Here is a 16,968-nt window from a genome sequence, read left to right as displayed (position 1 = left end):
TCCTGGTACACTCACTGGCCCAGATTATCTACCACACTTACTCTCTAAACCCTCCTCTCCCAGGGAAGCCACTGTCAGCGAGGTATGAGACGTCACGGAAGTAATATCTGAACTGGCCTTTGAAGAATAGGTCATATTTAGACACGGAGAAATATTGTGTACAATTTTGGCATGAGGTGGAGGTTGTTGAGGTAGAGAGGGGACAGGACTGGTGGGAATGGGGTGGACAAGGGCATTGCAGACAAAAGTCACAGTATGTGTAGGGGCTTGGAGGTGGGAGTACATGAGAGAATACTGATTCATTTAATTGTCTTGAGCATGGGTGTGTGTGAAAAGGATCAGTAAAAAAGAAATATTGTCAGTGTAGGCTGGGATCTTTAATTGCAGCTAACGCATCATGACTTTTCTTAGTTGGTTAGAACAAATGTTAATTTACAAACAGATGAAAATGTGGTGCAAGAAAAGTGGTGTATCAGTTCACTCCCATGGACAGCATTTGCAGATTTGACTCTGACCGTATATGCACAACTGGAAACCCTTAGGTACCACTCTCCTGTTCTTTTCTACAATGGAATCATGTTCTTTGATTGGCAGGAACATAGCGGTATTTGCATTCTTAAGCCATATCAAAAGGTGCAAAGCAAGCACTACGGACCTGGCATGCTCTCTCTGTCTCCGCATGGATTGTGGCTCACAACAATAGCTAAAGGTGGAATTCTGTGTATCCGAGATGTTCACACTTTGGTAAACAATCTTTTTTTTTTTCTTTTTTTTAAATCTTGGGGATGTTTATCTTGATCTCATATAAGGAACAAAAGCCCTCAGGGAAGGAATTGAACTTCTTTCTTAGGTCAATTAACTCATAGCTTATTCACCACTGGTTGTAGTACTGGCTTTAACATTTTACTGGTGTTTTTATATGCTGAGGGTTTGAGTCTCCAGGGGAGGAAACACCAACCAGTAGACTGAGACCTGCACAAAATGAGCATGGGACCTGGACACTGTAGATGAGCTGCTGCCCAGCTCTGTCACCACTTAGTTGTGTGTCCAGGAGACTCACTGACCTTCACTGAGCTTCAGATGCTCATCTGTAAAATTAGGGAACCCTTCCATGCCCTCATCATCTGTGATTCTGATGAGAGCCGGTGAGAGGGTATATGCAAAAATGCTTTGGAAATAGTGAATTGCCATGGAAACCTAGGGATTATTACCCCTATCTCCCTGGCCTGGAGTGACTCTGGGCTGGTTGCTGCTGCCCCCCACCCAACTCTTCAAGTGATCCCGAGAGAGTAGAAGAGAGAGTTCTCCCTCATCCCTTGCAGACCAACCTCAACATTACCAATACTGCTGCCATTTTCTGATTTCCATTGGGAAAGTGAAAATAGTTTCTTCTTCCAAAAACGTGCAGGGTCCTTTTCTAGGTTTTGAGACCACGTTGTCCTGGTTGTCAGTCTACTTCGATGAGGTCAGTGATTCTTACCCAGGGTTCCACCCCACACACCTGAAGCCTTGCAGCTACCTACATATCACACTCCTGCGGGTCCACAGCTAAACCGGGCCCTGGTGTGCACATCCTGCTCTTCTCGTTCATCTGTGTAAGAAAGCATATTTAGAATGCAACTGGACAAAAATGATACTATTATTGTACAGGGAAAGTTTTGAATCCTTTAGAGATTATGTTGAAGTGGTCAGTTTGCAAACTTTGCTATATTGTCTCTTATTCAAGTGATTTAAAATTTATTTATTAATTTTGAGAGAGAGAGAGAGAGTACACGTGCAGGGGAGGGGTAGAGAGAGAATCCCAAGTAGCCTCCACACTGTCAGAGCACAGAGCCTGATGCGGGACTCCAATCACAAACCGTGAGATCATGACCTGAGCTGAAATCAAGAGTCACATGCTTAACCAACTGAGCCACCCACATGTCCCTCAGGAGATTTTTAACATGCTATAGTTGATGGTGGCATGACATGGCAAGACATCAAAGTTCTGGGTGATTCTGTGCAAAGCACCTCACACATGAAGTTATTCACGGCAGCACTGTGTGTAAAAGCAACCTAATAACAATCAACAGAGGACTGGATAAATCATGGCGTATAAACGATACATAAGGAAAACGTGAAATATTATGCAGAGTGAGAAAATCTTTACGCCACAATGTGGAAGGAACCTCAAGATCTATGGTCACGAAGGAAAAGCAAGGTGCATGATATAATGTATTATGCTCCAGTTTATGTTAAAAATTATGATTGCATAAAAATTTGCTCATATGTTCTAAAAGACATCTGAAAGGATATTAAAGGTATTAATTACACTGATTGGCTTTGGGAAGTGGTGGTTGGGGAATGGAGACAGAAAGGAGATTTCACAGCATTGTTTTTCAATTTTGAAACCTTTGAATATATTGCCTCTTAAACAGTTAAAATTTTCTTTAAAAAAATCATGGTTGAGAACCAGCGTGACACATAAATCCCAGTTTTTATACCACTCAGCATATGTATATTGCCTATTCAAACAGTTAAAATTTTCTTTAAATATATAAAATATAATTATATAAATATATAAAACATATATTCAAACAGTTAAAATTTTCTTTAAAAAAATCATGGTTGAGAACCAGCGTCACACATAAATCCCAGTTTTCAGTCAAGGAGCTTAAACTGTTGCCCTCTGCACCAAATCAGTGCTGTGTTTTGTTTGGGTTCTACTTGAACTGGTTTAGCCTCCTCCATGTGGGGCAGGTCACCCTCCATTCTTCACAGTGCCTCTTACCCTCTCTCAACCACTCGGCACACGTAAATGAAACCTACCTGACTCTTGAAGGCACCTGAATGCCATTTCTGCTTGCTCAAGTCCCCTCCCCTAACTTTGTAGCTTTCAGCAATTTGCTTCTGTGTGTCTGGTTTTCCTGTTGGAAATTGGTGATAACAATCCCTCTCCTTCCATTCCACACAAATGAGAAAAATAAATCAGTATTGGTGAACGGGTTTTGAACCAGGGATTTTCAGTACTATGTATTACTAACAGGCTACTTCCATGCCAAACAAAACGCTGTTAACAAATAGAAACAGATTTACTCATGAGCGAAAGTGCATGTGATCCCCTTAGAAAAACTACGTGGTGGAATTGCATTTGTAATTTTTGCACTTTGTTCCTAAAACTATTGAGGAAACGTTTGCTCGAAGTCGGAGTCATTCTCACCAGGGGCATGGGATTCAATCAGTGAGAATTTCAATGGATGGAAAAAACATTCTAGTGAATGGGAGAAATGATGGCACCCTTGTTTACCTCAGATGGAGGTATGTACGGTATCCAAAAGCAACTTCATATGGTATAGTGTTGAAAATAAATATTTTGTTATTATTTATGTATAGCAAGGCCACCATCACAGGAGACAACTGCCATTGGAAAGATTATTATACCCACAGATCCCAAGAGGAGGAGGTTTGCCAACTCTGTGGTGGGGCCACATGGGGAAGCCCCAAGGTGGGTCAGGAGGCAGAGGGAACAAAGGAAACATGGGCAAGAGCCCTATTTTGGTTTCCATGGGAAGGAGCAGGCCGGTTTGGCTAGTGTGGATAATTTCAGCAGCTTCTGGGGCATGGTGGCTGGCCCTGGTTGTCTGGTACTTGGCCCAGAGGTGATTAGGGCAGGGAAATAGTAGCCCTGAGTTGGAGGGGTGGGTTCTGGATTCGTTTGTTTGCATTTTAAAGGTGGCTCCAGGGTGAGTGGTTTCCTATCTGTAGCAACTGGCTAGTACTGAGGGGGCAAAGCCCCACATGTCAAAGCATCAAAACACAAAAAATAACAAGACATAGTTAGTACATATGAGATGATCAGTCCTCCCATTCACAACACCCGTTGGAGGAGTACAAGGAATGGGGATAATCCTGAAGAGTAGATAATTTTAAAAACTCCTATTCATCCCTTAAAAACCTGACATAGATATGCATGTGTGTTTACACACATGTAGATATACTTCTCTAGTTAGACTTAGTTTAGACAATATTAATTTGGACTTTGCTTAGATTAAAATTAAAGTTCTAAATAAAATACTACTCAAGCATATAGATGCTGACCAGGGGATAGAGAACCTGGAAGTGACAGCCTAGACTTTATATGTTGCCTTGGTTGATCTGTCAATGGATATCACTAGTCAATGTGCAATTTATTTCTACAAAAATAATATCTTACGGTGCCCCCTGTGATTAAAACAGTAGCAAAACATGGCCTTTTCCCAATGACATTGTGAAAATGTTAAATATTTGTAAATGTTAAATACAGGTAAATGGAGATTTTATATCATAACAATTTTGGTAGTCACTTATTTCAAAGACTCGTTTGAACACTGTATCATCAGGCCCAGTCTATGCATGGCATCTGAATAAGATACTAACTTGTAACTCATATGTAAGTCCTAATATACCCTTTACATTAAGTGAACAAACAGCATTTCAGGCAACAGCAAACAAGTGCTGGAGACCTCTTGATAGAAGTAAGGGCATTTCCATTCATGGGTAATCACGTGGACCTCTGACTCAAAGGTGAGTTGGAAACCTTGGTCCAGGACTTACTAACTTTGACCTCAGACACATAATAACACCCTCTCTAAATTGTCTGCAACATTGTTACTCAAGGTGGGGTCTGCAGCAACTGTAAGTTTGTTAGAAATGCTTATATTTGGTCCTCCCCCAGACTTTCTGAGTCATACCTCTGAAACGGAATCATCTGTTTTTAACAAACTCTCATCCAGGCAATGCTGATATGCCTAAAGTTTGAGATGCCCTGATATACTGAGTGGAAGTAGTGCTTTCCTCAATGACAGGTGGGGGCTATGAGGACTAAATAGGACAATGTAATTATGTACATGAGGCAGCGCAATGCCTAGTACATTCTAAGGCTCCACCGGAGCAGTGGCTCTTCTGTGCAGTGGCCAAGGTGGGTGGGTGCAGAGGGTATGTAGGGTAAGGGTACATGGGCAGTGTGAGGAGAGGTCACCTCAGAGAGATCAAGAAGCTTTGTCATGTCCTGGAGCACATGAAGGTGCTCTCCTCTAAGTAGAGCCCTAATAACTACAGGGCACCATCAAGAATTGGCCGCCATATTTCTTTGTGTAGAAATGATGCGGTATCTGGAAATAATGCTGCTGAATGTAACTTTTTAAAACTGTGATTTTGTAGCCAGTTTATTTTCTTTTTTTTTATTATTATTATAGGCGGTTTGGAGGAAACATAGCCAGTGAAATTCTTGAATATTGCCAGAAACTTTTAATTTCCCTGAGCAACACCATGGATGAGGAGAATGATTATTTAAGTATATTAAAAAGAGAGTCCTTGAATTTCAGATCAACATCTGAACACACAGTTGAGTTCCAATACAGTGTTTGTCCTTCTTTCCTCCCTCCCTCCCTCCTTCCTTTCCCCTCTCTCTCCCTCTTTCTCCCCTTCCTTCTGTGCCTTCTACCCACCCACTGTCTCTTCCTTTCTAAATCAGATACCAGTTTTCAGTTTGTGGTTTTCCTTCAGCAGATATTTAATAATATTTCCCTTTATCCAGGTACCCCATGATTTTCAGAAAGACCATTAGCTACATCTGAGACATAATATTCAGCATTTCTCAAAGTAATATTCTCAAAGCAAATATTACATCTCAGATTTTATTTAAACCATAATACAAGATCTGGGCTTTCCTGTGAAACAAATCTTACCCCTAATTCTGGTGCTTGATCAAACCAGTCTCTCTTTACTTTTATGTTACATACTTTATTCTGGAAGTGTCTAGCCAGAGAACAACATTCTTCCATTCAATCACTTAAATATTTATGGAGTGCCTACAAAGTGCCAGGCTGTGGGGGATATAAGTATGAACAAGACAGTAACATTTTCTGTATTCATGGAGTTAACATTCTAATTAAGAGTTGGGTGTGAGCAGGGAGAGATAAGTACTCAAATAAGAAAATATTAGATAGTAACAAGACCTATTTAGTGAATAAAAATGCTAGTATTTGGCTGGAGTAACCTCTCTAAGGAGCAGACATGTAAGCTGAGATCTGAATTAAAAGAGGGTACAAAGGTGGGGGTCAGGAGGGCAAGAATAGGGCAGAAGGGGAAAGACCTCAGCATGTTTGAGGCCCTAAAAAAAGGTTTGTGCAATTGAAGTGAACAAGGGAGAGAGTGGAAGGAGATGAGATTGTAGAAGTAAAAAAAAGACCAGATAACGTAGGGCTTTGTAAGCCAGGTGGAATTTGGATTTTATGTTACATGTAATGAGAACCTATTAAAGAGTTGTGAGCAGAGGATTTACAAGATCTTATTTACATTTTTAAAAAATGATTACTTGCCACTATGTGGAGAATGGTTCCTGTACAGGACAAGAATGGAAACAGGGAGATTTATTAGGCTATGGTAAAGGTCCAGGTAACAATGGAGGAGGAGGAATGTTATGGAGAGGAAGTGATAGATTCCAGTTACATTTTGGGGGTAAAGTTGACAGAACTCACTGAGAGATTGGACATAGAGGGGCAGGAAGAGAAAGGACTCTAGGATGACTCCTAGGTTTTTTACTTAAACAACTTTGTAGAATATGGTACCATTCACAGTGATGAGGAAGTTGGAGAGGAGAGCTGCTGTGGGGAGAAAGAAGGTATTCCAAAATCGGTTACCCATGCCGAGCTTGAGAATTCAAGCCTGCTGGGCATTCAAGAGGAGATACTAGGTAGACTGTTGGATAGATGAACTTTGAGTTCTGGGGAGAGGCCAGGATTGAAGATGTTGATTTGAGAGTCAAGGGCAAATGCAAAGAGTTTAAAGCCATAAAAATAGGTAAGGTTACTGCGGAAGGGGGGATGGTGAGCAACAGAAGGAGACCAGGATAGAGCAACTTCTACAGATCCAGGAGAAGAGTTCAGGGTTGCAAAGAAGTGGCAGCCAGTGAGGTTCTATCTAGTAGGGCCAGGAGAGTGTAACATGGCAAAATCTTTCTAGAGACTCTATTGCAAAAGGGAGCATAGAAAGGGGGTGGTACCTAAAGAGGAATGTGGTAGTCCATGGATAACAGCTTTCCTAGGACAAGATATATTAAAGTGTGTTTGGGAAAGACTTGTTGGGAAAGATTTAGTAAAAAGGAAAAATGGATCGTGCAGAAGGGCAATGGAATTTTTTTAAAAAAATTTAATGTTTATTTATTTTTGAGAGAGAGAGAGAGAGAGGGAGAGACAGAGTGCAAGTGGGGGAGGAGCAGAGAGAGACACAGAATCTGAAGCAGTCTCCAGGCTCTGAGCTGTCAGCACAGAGTCCAATATAGAGCTTGAACCCATAGGCCATGAGATCATGACCTGAGTCGAAGTCAGACGCTTAACCAACTGAGCCACCCAGGCGCCCCTCAGTGGGATTTTTTTTTAAGTGTAAAGACCTCTTAAGTGTAAAGAAGGAGGAAAAGATTGAGATCCTAAGTACAAATGGCTGGGCAGGGCGTGATAGGCAGAGCATGTGATCCACAATTATAGGAAGGAGGCAAAGAGGGATGTCGTGAATGTGTGACTTGTCTGATCATTTCTGCTTTCTCAGTGAAAAGTGTGGCTATTGTAAGGACAGATTGGTAGGAATTAAATTAATAAAACATTACATCTCAGGCAGGAAAATTTTTTGGTATTCCTTAAAAAAAATGCAATAAGTGCAGAGGGATCCAAAGCAATTATATGAAGTAGGGTGGGAGAAGAAGAATTTTAATTTTAAGAAATATCTGTCTTCTTCTAAGATAAATGAAGATACGAAGTTAAGCGTTGATTCATCACAAGAGGAATTAACCCAAGTTGATAATTCAAAGGAAATTCCCTGGATACAACAAAAAAGCCAAGAGGTATTTATAAAACATGGAAGAGGTTTGAAATAATGTGCCAAATAGACTAGCTTCCTATGAAAACCCGCTGGAAAGTTAGGAAGTAGATATTAGTAGATACTAGTGGATAGTAGTAGATGCTTAGTAGGTACTACCAGGCAGAGCATTGCACCATACAAGTGTAACTTTCCTGAAAGCAAACACCCTAAACTAGCCCAATCTTTTAGATTAGGTTATTTTGAGCTTTAAGAAGTGTTCTTAAAGCAATGTGGAACAGAATCAAAATGTCTAGGGAAGCCAAACTGAAGAATAATCAGATACCTCGTGTTGGAGTGAATGTTGAGGGACACTGCAAAGTTGATTTAAAGAAAAAGGGTGGTCCAGAAACAGGAGAAAGGACTTGGTAGCTTCAGATGTGCAGGAAGGTGACAAAGGTAGTAGCTTGTGCCTGGATTTAGCTTATTAGTCCCATTCAAGTTCCCCATAAAATAGCAGACTGGTTTCCTTTGTCAACTATTCTCTATTTAATTTTTTTACTACTTATTCTTTCCGATGGCCTGATAAATGACATCAGTTGCAAGTTACTTCGATGGCCACTTGCGTAGTAGCAGTTGACTTAAGCAAGGCGTTGCAGTGGTGTTATTTCATGTACACGTTGTATCATTAGTCTTTATTTTTTGTTTATTTCTAGAGAAGTGCTATCTATGTATCTATGTACCTATGTATGTATGCGTCTACCTATCTGTGATATAACTATCGTTTCTCTTGCCTATCTAAGAGATATACTTGTTCCATTTCAGGCCATCAGAAAGGAGGTTAAACTGTTTTCCAAGAAAAGGAAAGAGATAAAAACAGGAATCAAAGCACTTGCTAAAACCGTAAGTGTTGTGATTTCATATACTAATACATCGGCCCTCTGTCTAAAATTACTTTCTTCTCTTTCATCCAACACAGCATGAGGAGCTCTACCCATTTTTTCCTCTGCCAGTAAGCTCAGTTTTCTGAGATGCTTTTAACATGGTGGGATTTTTACCATACAACACTAAATATAAACAGTGGTTTTCTTCCCCGTCTTCCTGAAACACTGGATCTTATTTGCTTTTTTTTAATACTTATTTTTATCAAACTTATTTGTTTATACTTTTAAAAATTAAATAATGAGTTATATAACTAAAAATAATGTCTTTAAAGCAACACCTGCCCTAGTTGTCTTCACTAGGATTCCTGTATTCCCGAGGTACCTGTTTTCAATTCTTTCAGCTTTTTTGTTTGGATATTTACCTCTCTCTTTCTAAATAGTCTTTTTAATACTGATATTTCTTGATATTTCTATTTTGACATTAATGGTGGGCTTCCTGGCATGAAAGAAGAGTATTTAGGTTCTTTTACATCCCTTATCAGTACAACATACACATAAATCCATACTCCGTACACACACTATTATAGCTACGTAAAAGTTCTTCAGAGCTGAGCCACATGGTATGTTATGATTACATTTCCATTTTATAATTATATTTTTCCTGGAATTCACAATTCCTTTTGTTTTAGTATAAGCCTTTCTATATACCTATTACCTATTCAGACTCTCTCAAAATGCTAAAAACTCTTCCCAATACAAATACCTGAGGTAATCAAGCTGTCATGCTTTGGTTGGTTTGTTTGTTTGTTTGTTTGTTTGTTTGTTTGTTTTTATGACCTGCCTTTCCATCTTCCAGCTCCAATATAAGCACCTTGCTCCCTACACCAGGCAAATGGTCTAGGGAACATATGTCCTAGGGACTCATCTTGTCCATTCTCCTGGGAAATCCTCTCACCTGCCTCCTGAGTTGGAGCCCCTCTTTCCAGAGCCCCATTTCTTGATGTACATCTTCCAATTCCTAAGCAGGACTACTGTGTTGTCCCATGCTTGAAGACATCATTTATCAGATAGCTGTGCTTCTGGCATGCCATTTAAATGTTATACTGTATGAATGGTGCCCCCCCCCCCCCCCCCCGCCCAGAGTTGTAAGAGCTTTAACTCCGTTCTTGGGAAAGGGCATGTGAGAGAGATATCTTTTAAGACTTGGTTTTTCTGAAAATGTCTTTATCCTACTGTCAGTGCTCATTTGATAGCTTGTGTAGGGGTTTATTGATTTCCCCTCAGAATTTTAAAGGCTTGCTCATCATCTTCTAGCTTTCAGTGTTTGCTTTAGAGAGTCCAATACCTTTCTGATTCCCAGTTCTTTGTCTCTGCAAACTTACAGGATCCTTTCTTTAGCCCGGCTATTAGGAAATTTCACAATTATGCTTCTTGATAGATTTGATGGATATTCTTGGTTTGAGGATGCAAATATACTCTCTGCCCTTTTCCATCCTGTTCTCAGCCGCAAGAAGCTGGCCTTTGTGGACTGCATCAATGTACTACCTTGCCCCTGGCCTCTGGTTAGGTGTAACCAGTGAGTGGCATCAGCAGGAGATCAGAGGGCAGAGCCTTTATTCCTCCAGTGGCCTCTTTGTGGTATCATGAGTTGGCAGTGACAGCTAGGCCTTTCCCAAAGCCTCCAATCTTTCCAAGTTCCAGTAACTACTCCACCCCCCTTGCCCTTCTCACATAGGAAGTAGGAACGGTGATAGCTTTGTGTGGTTGCCAGTGGGAAATGCTTTATCATGCCTAGCTGCTCTCCTTTACCCTGACAATACTTTTGTAAAAGTCCCTCTCCCCAGTTATCCCAAGCGACTGTGTCATCTATTTTGTACCCAGTTTGTTTGCTTTGTCTTTTCCATATGTTAGGCATTGGTGAGCACTTTCAATAAAAACAATTTAAAAAAAAATTTGATTTTCAGTTCTGGGAAATGTCCTCAAATTTTTCTTCGGGAATTTCCTCCCCTTTGTTTTATTTTCCTGGTTACTAACTAGGTTGAGCATCTTTTCCTAACTCTTTAAGACTTTGTATTCCCTCTTCTAGGAATTCCCTGTTTGTATCCTTTGCTTATTTTTCTATTGGGTTGTTGGTCTTTGTCTTTTGGATTGTAGGAGTTCTTTATTTTTATTTTAATTTACGTTTATTTGTGATAATTAGGGCTAGTTAAGCTGTGATCATAACTAAACTCCAAAAATATAGTGGCGCAGAGATTAGAAGTTTATTCCAGGTCACTGGCGGCTCAGTTCCATGCAGTTGTTCAGAGATGCACGCGGCAGAGATTCAGCTGTCTTCAATACGAGGCATCTAAGGTCGCCCTGCTGGATCTCACCACAGTCAGCTGGGAGGGGAAAGCGCATGGAGAGGGGCAAGGGGAAAATCGAGAGGTGGCTCTCATTACCAGGTTGAACCACATGAGATCACAGTTTTACGCAGGTCAACCTAATATGCTATGTATATTTTTTGTCTTGTGTCATAACTTTTATAATGTGCCTTTTGAAATGCAGAATTTAAAAATTATGATCCAAATTTATTGATTTTTTTTAGAGCTTTTGTTTAATGTGTCTGATCTTAAAAGGTCTTCCAAAGTCCCACGTACTTTTTTGTAATACTCCTTTATTTAATCTGTAATTTACTTCATGAATGGTATGAGGTATGGATCTAAACTTATTTTTTCAAATAAACAGCCCATTTTGCCAGTGTTTTTTTATTGAATATACCACCTTTTCTCCACTGATTTGTGGAGCCTCCTCTATCAATCCCTGGGTTCCTGCATATACAGTGTTGTTTCTGGACTTTATTCTGAAATTGAGTATTGATAATTTTCAAAGCCAATTCCAAACTATTTTGATAGCTAGCTTTATAAAATATTTTTATACTTTGAAAGTAATTCTCCCTTTATTCTTTTTTTTTAATGTTTATTTATTTAGTTTGAGAGAGAGCACACACACGTGTGAGTGGTGGAGGGGCAGAGAGAATCCTTTTTAATTTTTTAAAATGTTTATTTTATTTTATTGAGGTGGGGAGAGAATGGCAGAGAGAGAGGGAGAGAGAATCCTAAGCAGGCTCCATGCTGTCAATGTGGAGCCTAACATGGGGCTTGATCCCGCGGCAAGAGATCATGATCTGAGCCCAAATCAAGAGTCGGATGCTTAACCGACTGAGTCAACCAGGCACCCCTCTCCTTTTACACTTTTAAAAAAGAAAAATGTTGGCCTTTTTATGCACTTATTTTTCTATTTGAATTTTAAAATTGGCTTCTCAAACTCCAAGTTTTTCATTGGCTTGAAAAACTCTGATCTGACTTTGAGACTGTATTGCTTATGTTTTACTTGGGTGAGGGTTTATTTGCCCTCTGAAAGTTTATAGAAATACATAATTTATAAAAAATGTTTATTAAAAAATTTTTTTAATGTTTACTTTTGAGATAAAGACAGAGTGCAGGTGGGGGAGGGGCAGAGAGAGAGGGAGAAACAGAATCTGAAACAGGCTTCAGGCCCTGAGTTGTCAGCACAGAGCCTGATGCGGGGCTCTAAGTCCGGAACGGCAAGATCATGACCTGAGCTTAAGTCGGATGCTCAACCAACTGAGCCACCTGGATGCCCCATAATTTACAAAAATTTATAATATAAATTTTATATGTAATATGTACTATATAAGTATACTATTTATATGTAAATAATATATATCTGTATTCAGTTAAGAATTCTTCAGTGAAGTTTTTTGTTTTGTTTTGTTTTGTTTTTAATTTTAGTTAACATACAGTGCAATATTGGTTTCAGGAGTAGAATTCAGTGATTCATCACTTACATACACCTAGTGCTCATCACAAATACCTTCCTTAGTATCCATCATCCATCTAGCCCATCTCCCACTGACCTCCCTCCATCAACCCATAGTTTATTCTCTTTCATTAAGAGTGTCTTGTGGTTGTTTCCCTCTCTTCTCTTTTTTCTCCCCTTCTCATATGTTCATCTGTTTTGTTTCTTTCTTCCCCCCCACCCAGGAATGTGACCTTTATTTATTTTTTTAACAATTTTATTTATTTATTTGTTTGTTTGTTTGTTTGTTTGTTTATTTACATCCAAGTTAGCATATAGTGCAATAATGATTTCAAAAGTAGATTCCAGTGATTCATCCCCTTTGTGCTCACACCCAGTGCTCACCCCTATCTGTATCACACCCAGTGTTCATCCCAGCAAGTGTCTTCCTTAATGCCCCTTACCCATTTAGCCCATCCCCCCACCTACAACCCCTCCAGCAGCCCTCAGTTTATTCTTTGTATTTAAGAGTCTCTTATGTTTTGCTCCCCCTCCTTGTTTTTATATTATTTTTACTTCCCTTCCCTTACGTTCATCTGTTTTGTATCTTAAAGTCCTCTTATGAATGAAGTCATATGATATTTTTCTTTCTCTGACTAATTTAACTTAACATAATACACTCTAGTTCCATCCACATAGTTACAAATGGCAAGATTTCATTCTTTTGATTGCCGAGTAATACTCCATTGTATGTATGTATGTATATGTATATATATATACACCACATCTTATTTGTCCATTCATCCATTGATGGACATTTGGGTTCTTTCCATACTTTGGCTATTATCAATAGTGCTGCTGTAAACATTGGTTTATAAAACAAACATTGCTATAAACACACCTGTATCCTTTGGATAAATACCCAGTTGCTGGGTCATAGGGTTGTTCTATTTTTAATTTTTGAGGAACCTCCATACTGTTTTCCAGAGTGGCTGCACCAGTTTGCTTTCCTACCAGCAGTGCAAAAGAGATCCTCTTTCTCTGTATCCTCACCAACATCTGTTGTTGCCTGAGTTGTTAATTTTATCCATTCTGACTGGTATGAGGTGGTATCTCATTGTAGCTTTAATTTTTATTTCCCTTATGATGAGTGATGTTGAGCATTTTTTCATGTGCAGTTGGCCATCTGGATGTCTTCTTTGGAGAAGTGTCAATTCATGTCTTATGCCCATTTCTTCACTGGATTATTTGTTTTTTGGGTGTTGAGTTTGAGAAGTTTGTTATAGATTTTGGATACTAACCCTTTATCTGATATGTCATTTGCAAATATCTTCTCCCATTCTGTTGGTTGCCTTTTAGTTTTGCTGATTGTTTCCTTCGCTGTGCAGAAGCTTTTTATTTTAATGAGGTCCCAATAGTTCATTTTTGCTTTTGTTTCCCTTGCCTCCAGAGACATGTTGAGTAAGAAGTTGCTGTGGCCAAGATCAAAGAGGTTTTTGCCTGCTTTCTCCTTGAGGATTTTGATGGCTTCCTGTCTTACATTGAGGTCTTTCATCCATTTTGAGTTTATTTTTGTGTATCGTGTAAGAAAGTGGTCCAGGCTCATTCTTCTGCATGTCGTTGTCCAGCTTCCCCAGCACCACTTGCTGAAGAGACTCTTTTTTCCATTGGATATTCTTTCCTTCTTTGTCAAAGATTAGTTGGTCATATGTTTGTGGGTCTATTTCTGGGTTCTCTATTCTGTTCCATTGATCTATGGCCTGTTTTTGTGCCAATACCATACTGTCTTGATGATTACAGCTTTGTAATACAGCTCAATGTCCGTGATTGTGATGCCTCCACCTTTGGTTTTCAGGATTGCGTTGACTATTTTGGGTCTTTTTCTGGTTCCATACACATTTTAGGGTTGCTTGTTCTAGCTCTGTGAAGAATGCTGGTGTTATTTTGATAGGGATTACATTGAATATGTAGATTGCTTTGGGTAGTATTGACCTCTTAACAATATTTGTTCTTCCTATCCAGGAGCATGGACTATTTTTCCATTTTTTGTGTCTTCTTCAATTTCTTTCATAAGCTTTCTATAGTTTTCAGTGTATATAGATTTTTCACCTCTTTTGGTTAGGTTTATTCCTAGGTATTTATGGGTTTGGGTGCAATTGTAAATGGTGTCGATTCCTTGATTTCTCTTTCTGTTGCTTCATTATTGGTGTATAGGAATGCAACCAATTTCTGTGCATTGATTTTATATACTGAGACTTTGCTGAAATCATAGATCAGTTCTAGCAGTTTTTTTGGTGGACTCTTTTGTTTCCCATATAGAGTATCATGTTGTCTGCAAAGAGTGAAAGTTTGACTTCCTCCTTGCTGATTTGGATGCCTTTTATTTCTTTGTGTTGTCTTATTGCTGAGGCTAGGATTTCCAATAGCATGTTGAATAACAGTGGTGAGAGTGGACATACCTGTCATGTTTCTGATCTTAGGGGGAAAGCTCTCAGTTTTTCCCCATTGAGGATGATATTAGCGTTGGATCGTTCATAATATGGCTTTTATGATCTTGAGGTATGCTCCTTCTGTCCCTACTTTCTTGAGGGCTTTTGTCAAGAAAGGATGCTGTATTTTGTCAAATGCTTTCTCTGCATCTATTGAGAGGACTGTATGGTTCTTGTCCTTTTTTTATTCATGTGATGTATCACATTGATTGTTTTACAGATATTGAACCAGCCCTGCATCCCAGGTATAAATCCCGCTTGGTCATGGTGAATAATTTTTTTAATGTATTGTTGGATCCGGTTGGCTAATATCTTGTTGAGGATTTTTGCATGCATGTTCATCAGGGAAATTGGTCTGTAGTTCTCCTTTTTAGTAGTGTCTTTGTCTGGTTTTAGAGTCAAGGTAATGTTACCTTTATAGAATGAGTTTGGGAGTTTTCCTTCCATTTCTGTTTTTTTGGAACAGCTTCAAAAAATAGTATTCTTTTACTATTTACTAATTTATACTATTGACTATAGAAGACTAATAGTCTTCTTAAATGTTTGGTAGAATTCCTCTGGAAAGCCATCCAGCCCTGTACTCTTGTGTTTTGGGAGGTTTTTGATTACTAATTTGATTTCTTTACTGGTTATGGGTCTGTTCAAATTTTCTATTTCTTCCTGTTTCAGTTTTGGTAGTTTATATGTTTCTAGGAATTTGTCCATTTCTTCCAGATTGTCCAATTTATTGGCATATAATTGCTCATAATATTCTCTTATTATTGTTTTTATTTCTGCTGTGTTGGTTGTGATCTCTCCTCTTTCATTCTTGATTTTATTTATTTGGGTCCTTTCCTTTTTCTTTTTGATCAGACTGGCTAGGGGTTTATCAATTTTTTTAATTATTTCAAAGAACTAGCTCCTGCTTTCATTGATATGTTCTACTCGTTTTTTGATTTCGATAGCATTCATTTCTGCTCTAATCTTTATTACTTCCCATCTTCTGCTGATTTGGGGTTTTATTTGCTGTTCTTTTTCCAGTTCTTTAAGGTGTAAGGTTAGGTTGTGTATCTGAGATATTTCTTCCTTCTTTAGGAAGGCCTGGATTGCTATATACTTCCCTCGTATGACTGCCTTTGCTGCATTCTGAAGGTTTTGGACTGTGGTGGTATTATTTTCATTGCTTCCATGTACTTTTTAATTTCCTCTTTAACTTCTTGGTTAGCCCATTGATTCCTTAGTATGTTCTTTAGTCTCCAAGTTTTTGTTGTCTTTCCATTTTTTTTCTTGTGGTTGATTTTGTTTCATAGCATTGTGGTCTGAAAATATGCATGGTATGATCTCAATATTTTTGTACCTGTTGAGGGCTGATTTGTGTCCCAGTGGTCTATTTTGGAGAATGTTCCATTTGCACTCGAGAAGATATGTGCATTCTGCTGCTTTAAGATGAAGTGTTCTGAATATATATGTTAAGTGCATCCGGTCCAGTGTGTCCTTCAAAGCCATTGTTTCCTTTTTGAGTTTCTATTTAGATATCTGTCCATTGCTGTGAGTGGGGTGTTGAAGTCCCCTACTATTATGGTATTATTATCAATGAATTTCTGTATGTTTGTGATTAATGGATTTATATATTTGGGTGTTTTCACATTTGGAGCATAAATGTTTACAATTGTTAGATCTTCTTGATGGATAGACCCCTTAATTATGATAGAATGCCCTTCTTCATCTCCTGTTACATTCTTTATTTTAAAATCTAGATTGTCTTATATAATTATGGCTACTCTGGCTTTCTTTTGGTGAACATTAGTATGATAGATGTTTCTCCATCCCCTTTCAATCTAAAGGTGTCTTTAGGTCTAAAACGGGTCTCTTGTAAACAGCATATAGATGGATCTTATTTTCTTATCCATTCTATTACCCTGTGTCTTTTGATTGGAGTATTTGGTCATTGACATTTAGAGTGAGTACTGGAAGATATGAATTTATTGCCATTATTTTGCCTGTAG

At 38.8% G+C, this 16,968-nt stretch overlaps 1 protein-coding gene across 5 annotated transcripts in view; it reads left to right on the top strand.

Annotated features, from left to right (window-relative positions):
• CFAP43 (cilia and flagella associated protein 43) overlaps positions 1–16,968 on the top strand; it is a 127,860-nt gene that overhangs the window by 62,317 nt on the left and 48,575 nt on the right. For all 5 annotated transcript variants that reach the window (XM_058697693.1, XM_058697691.1, XM_058697692.1 and 2 more), the window contains exons 15-19: positions 595–744; positions 3,167–3,297; positions 5,214–5,361; positions 7,754–7,855; positions 8,635–8,712. In XM_058697693.1, the coding sequence (XP_058553676.1) occupies positions 595–744; positions 3,167–3,297; positions 5,214–5,361; positions 7,754–7,855; positions 8,635–8,712 (609 nt within the window). The remainder of the gene's footprint in view (positions 1–594; positions 745–3,166; positions 3,298–5,213; positions 5,362–7,753; positions 7,856–8,634; positions 8,713–16,968) is intronic.

Source organism: Neofelis nebulosa, chromosome 13 (genome assembly GCF_028018385.1).
Source record: "Neofelis nebulosa isolate mNeoNeb1 chromosome 13, mNeoNeb1.pri, whole genome shotgun sequence".
NCBI lineage: Eukaryota > Metazoa > Chordata > Mammalia > Carnivora > Felidae > Neofelis > Neofelis nebulosa.
Note: the sequence above shows the minus strand (reverse complement) of the source record. Positions and strands in the feature narration are given on the sequence as shown.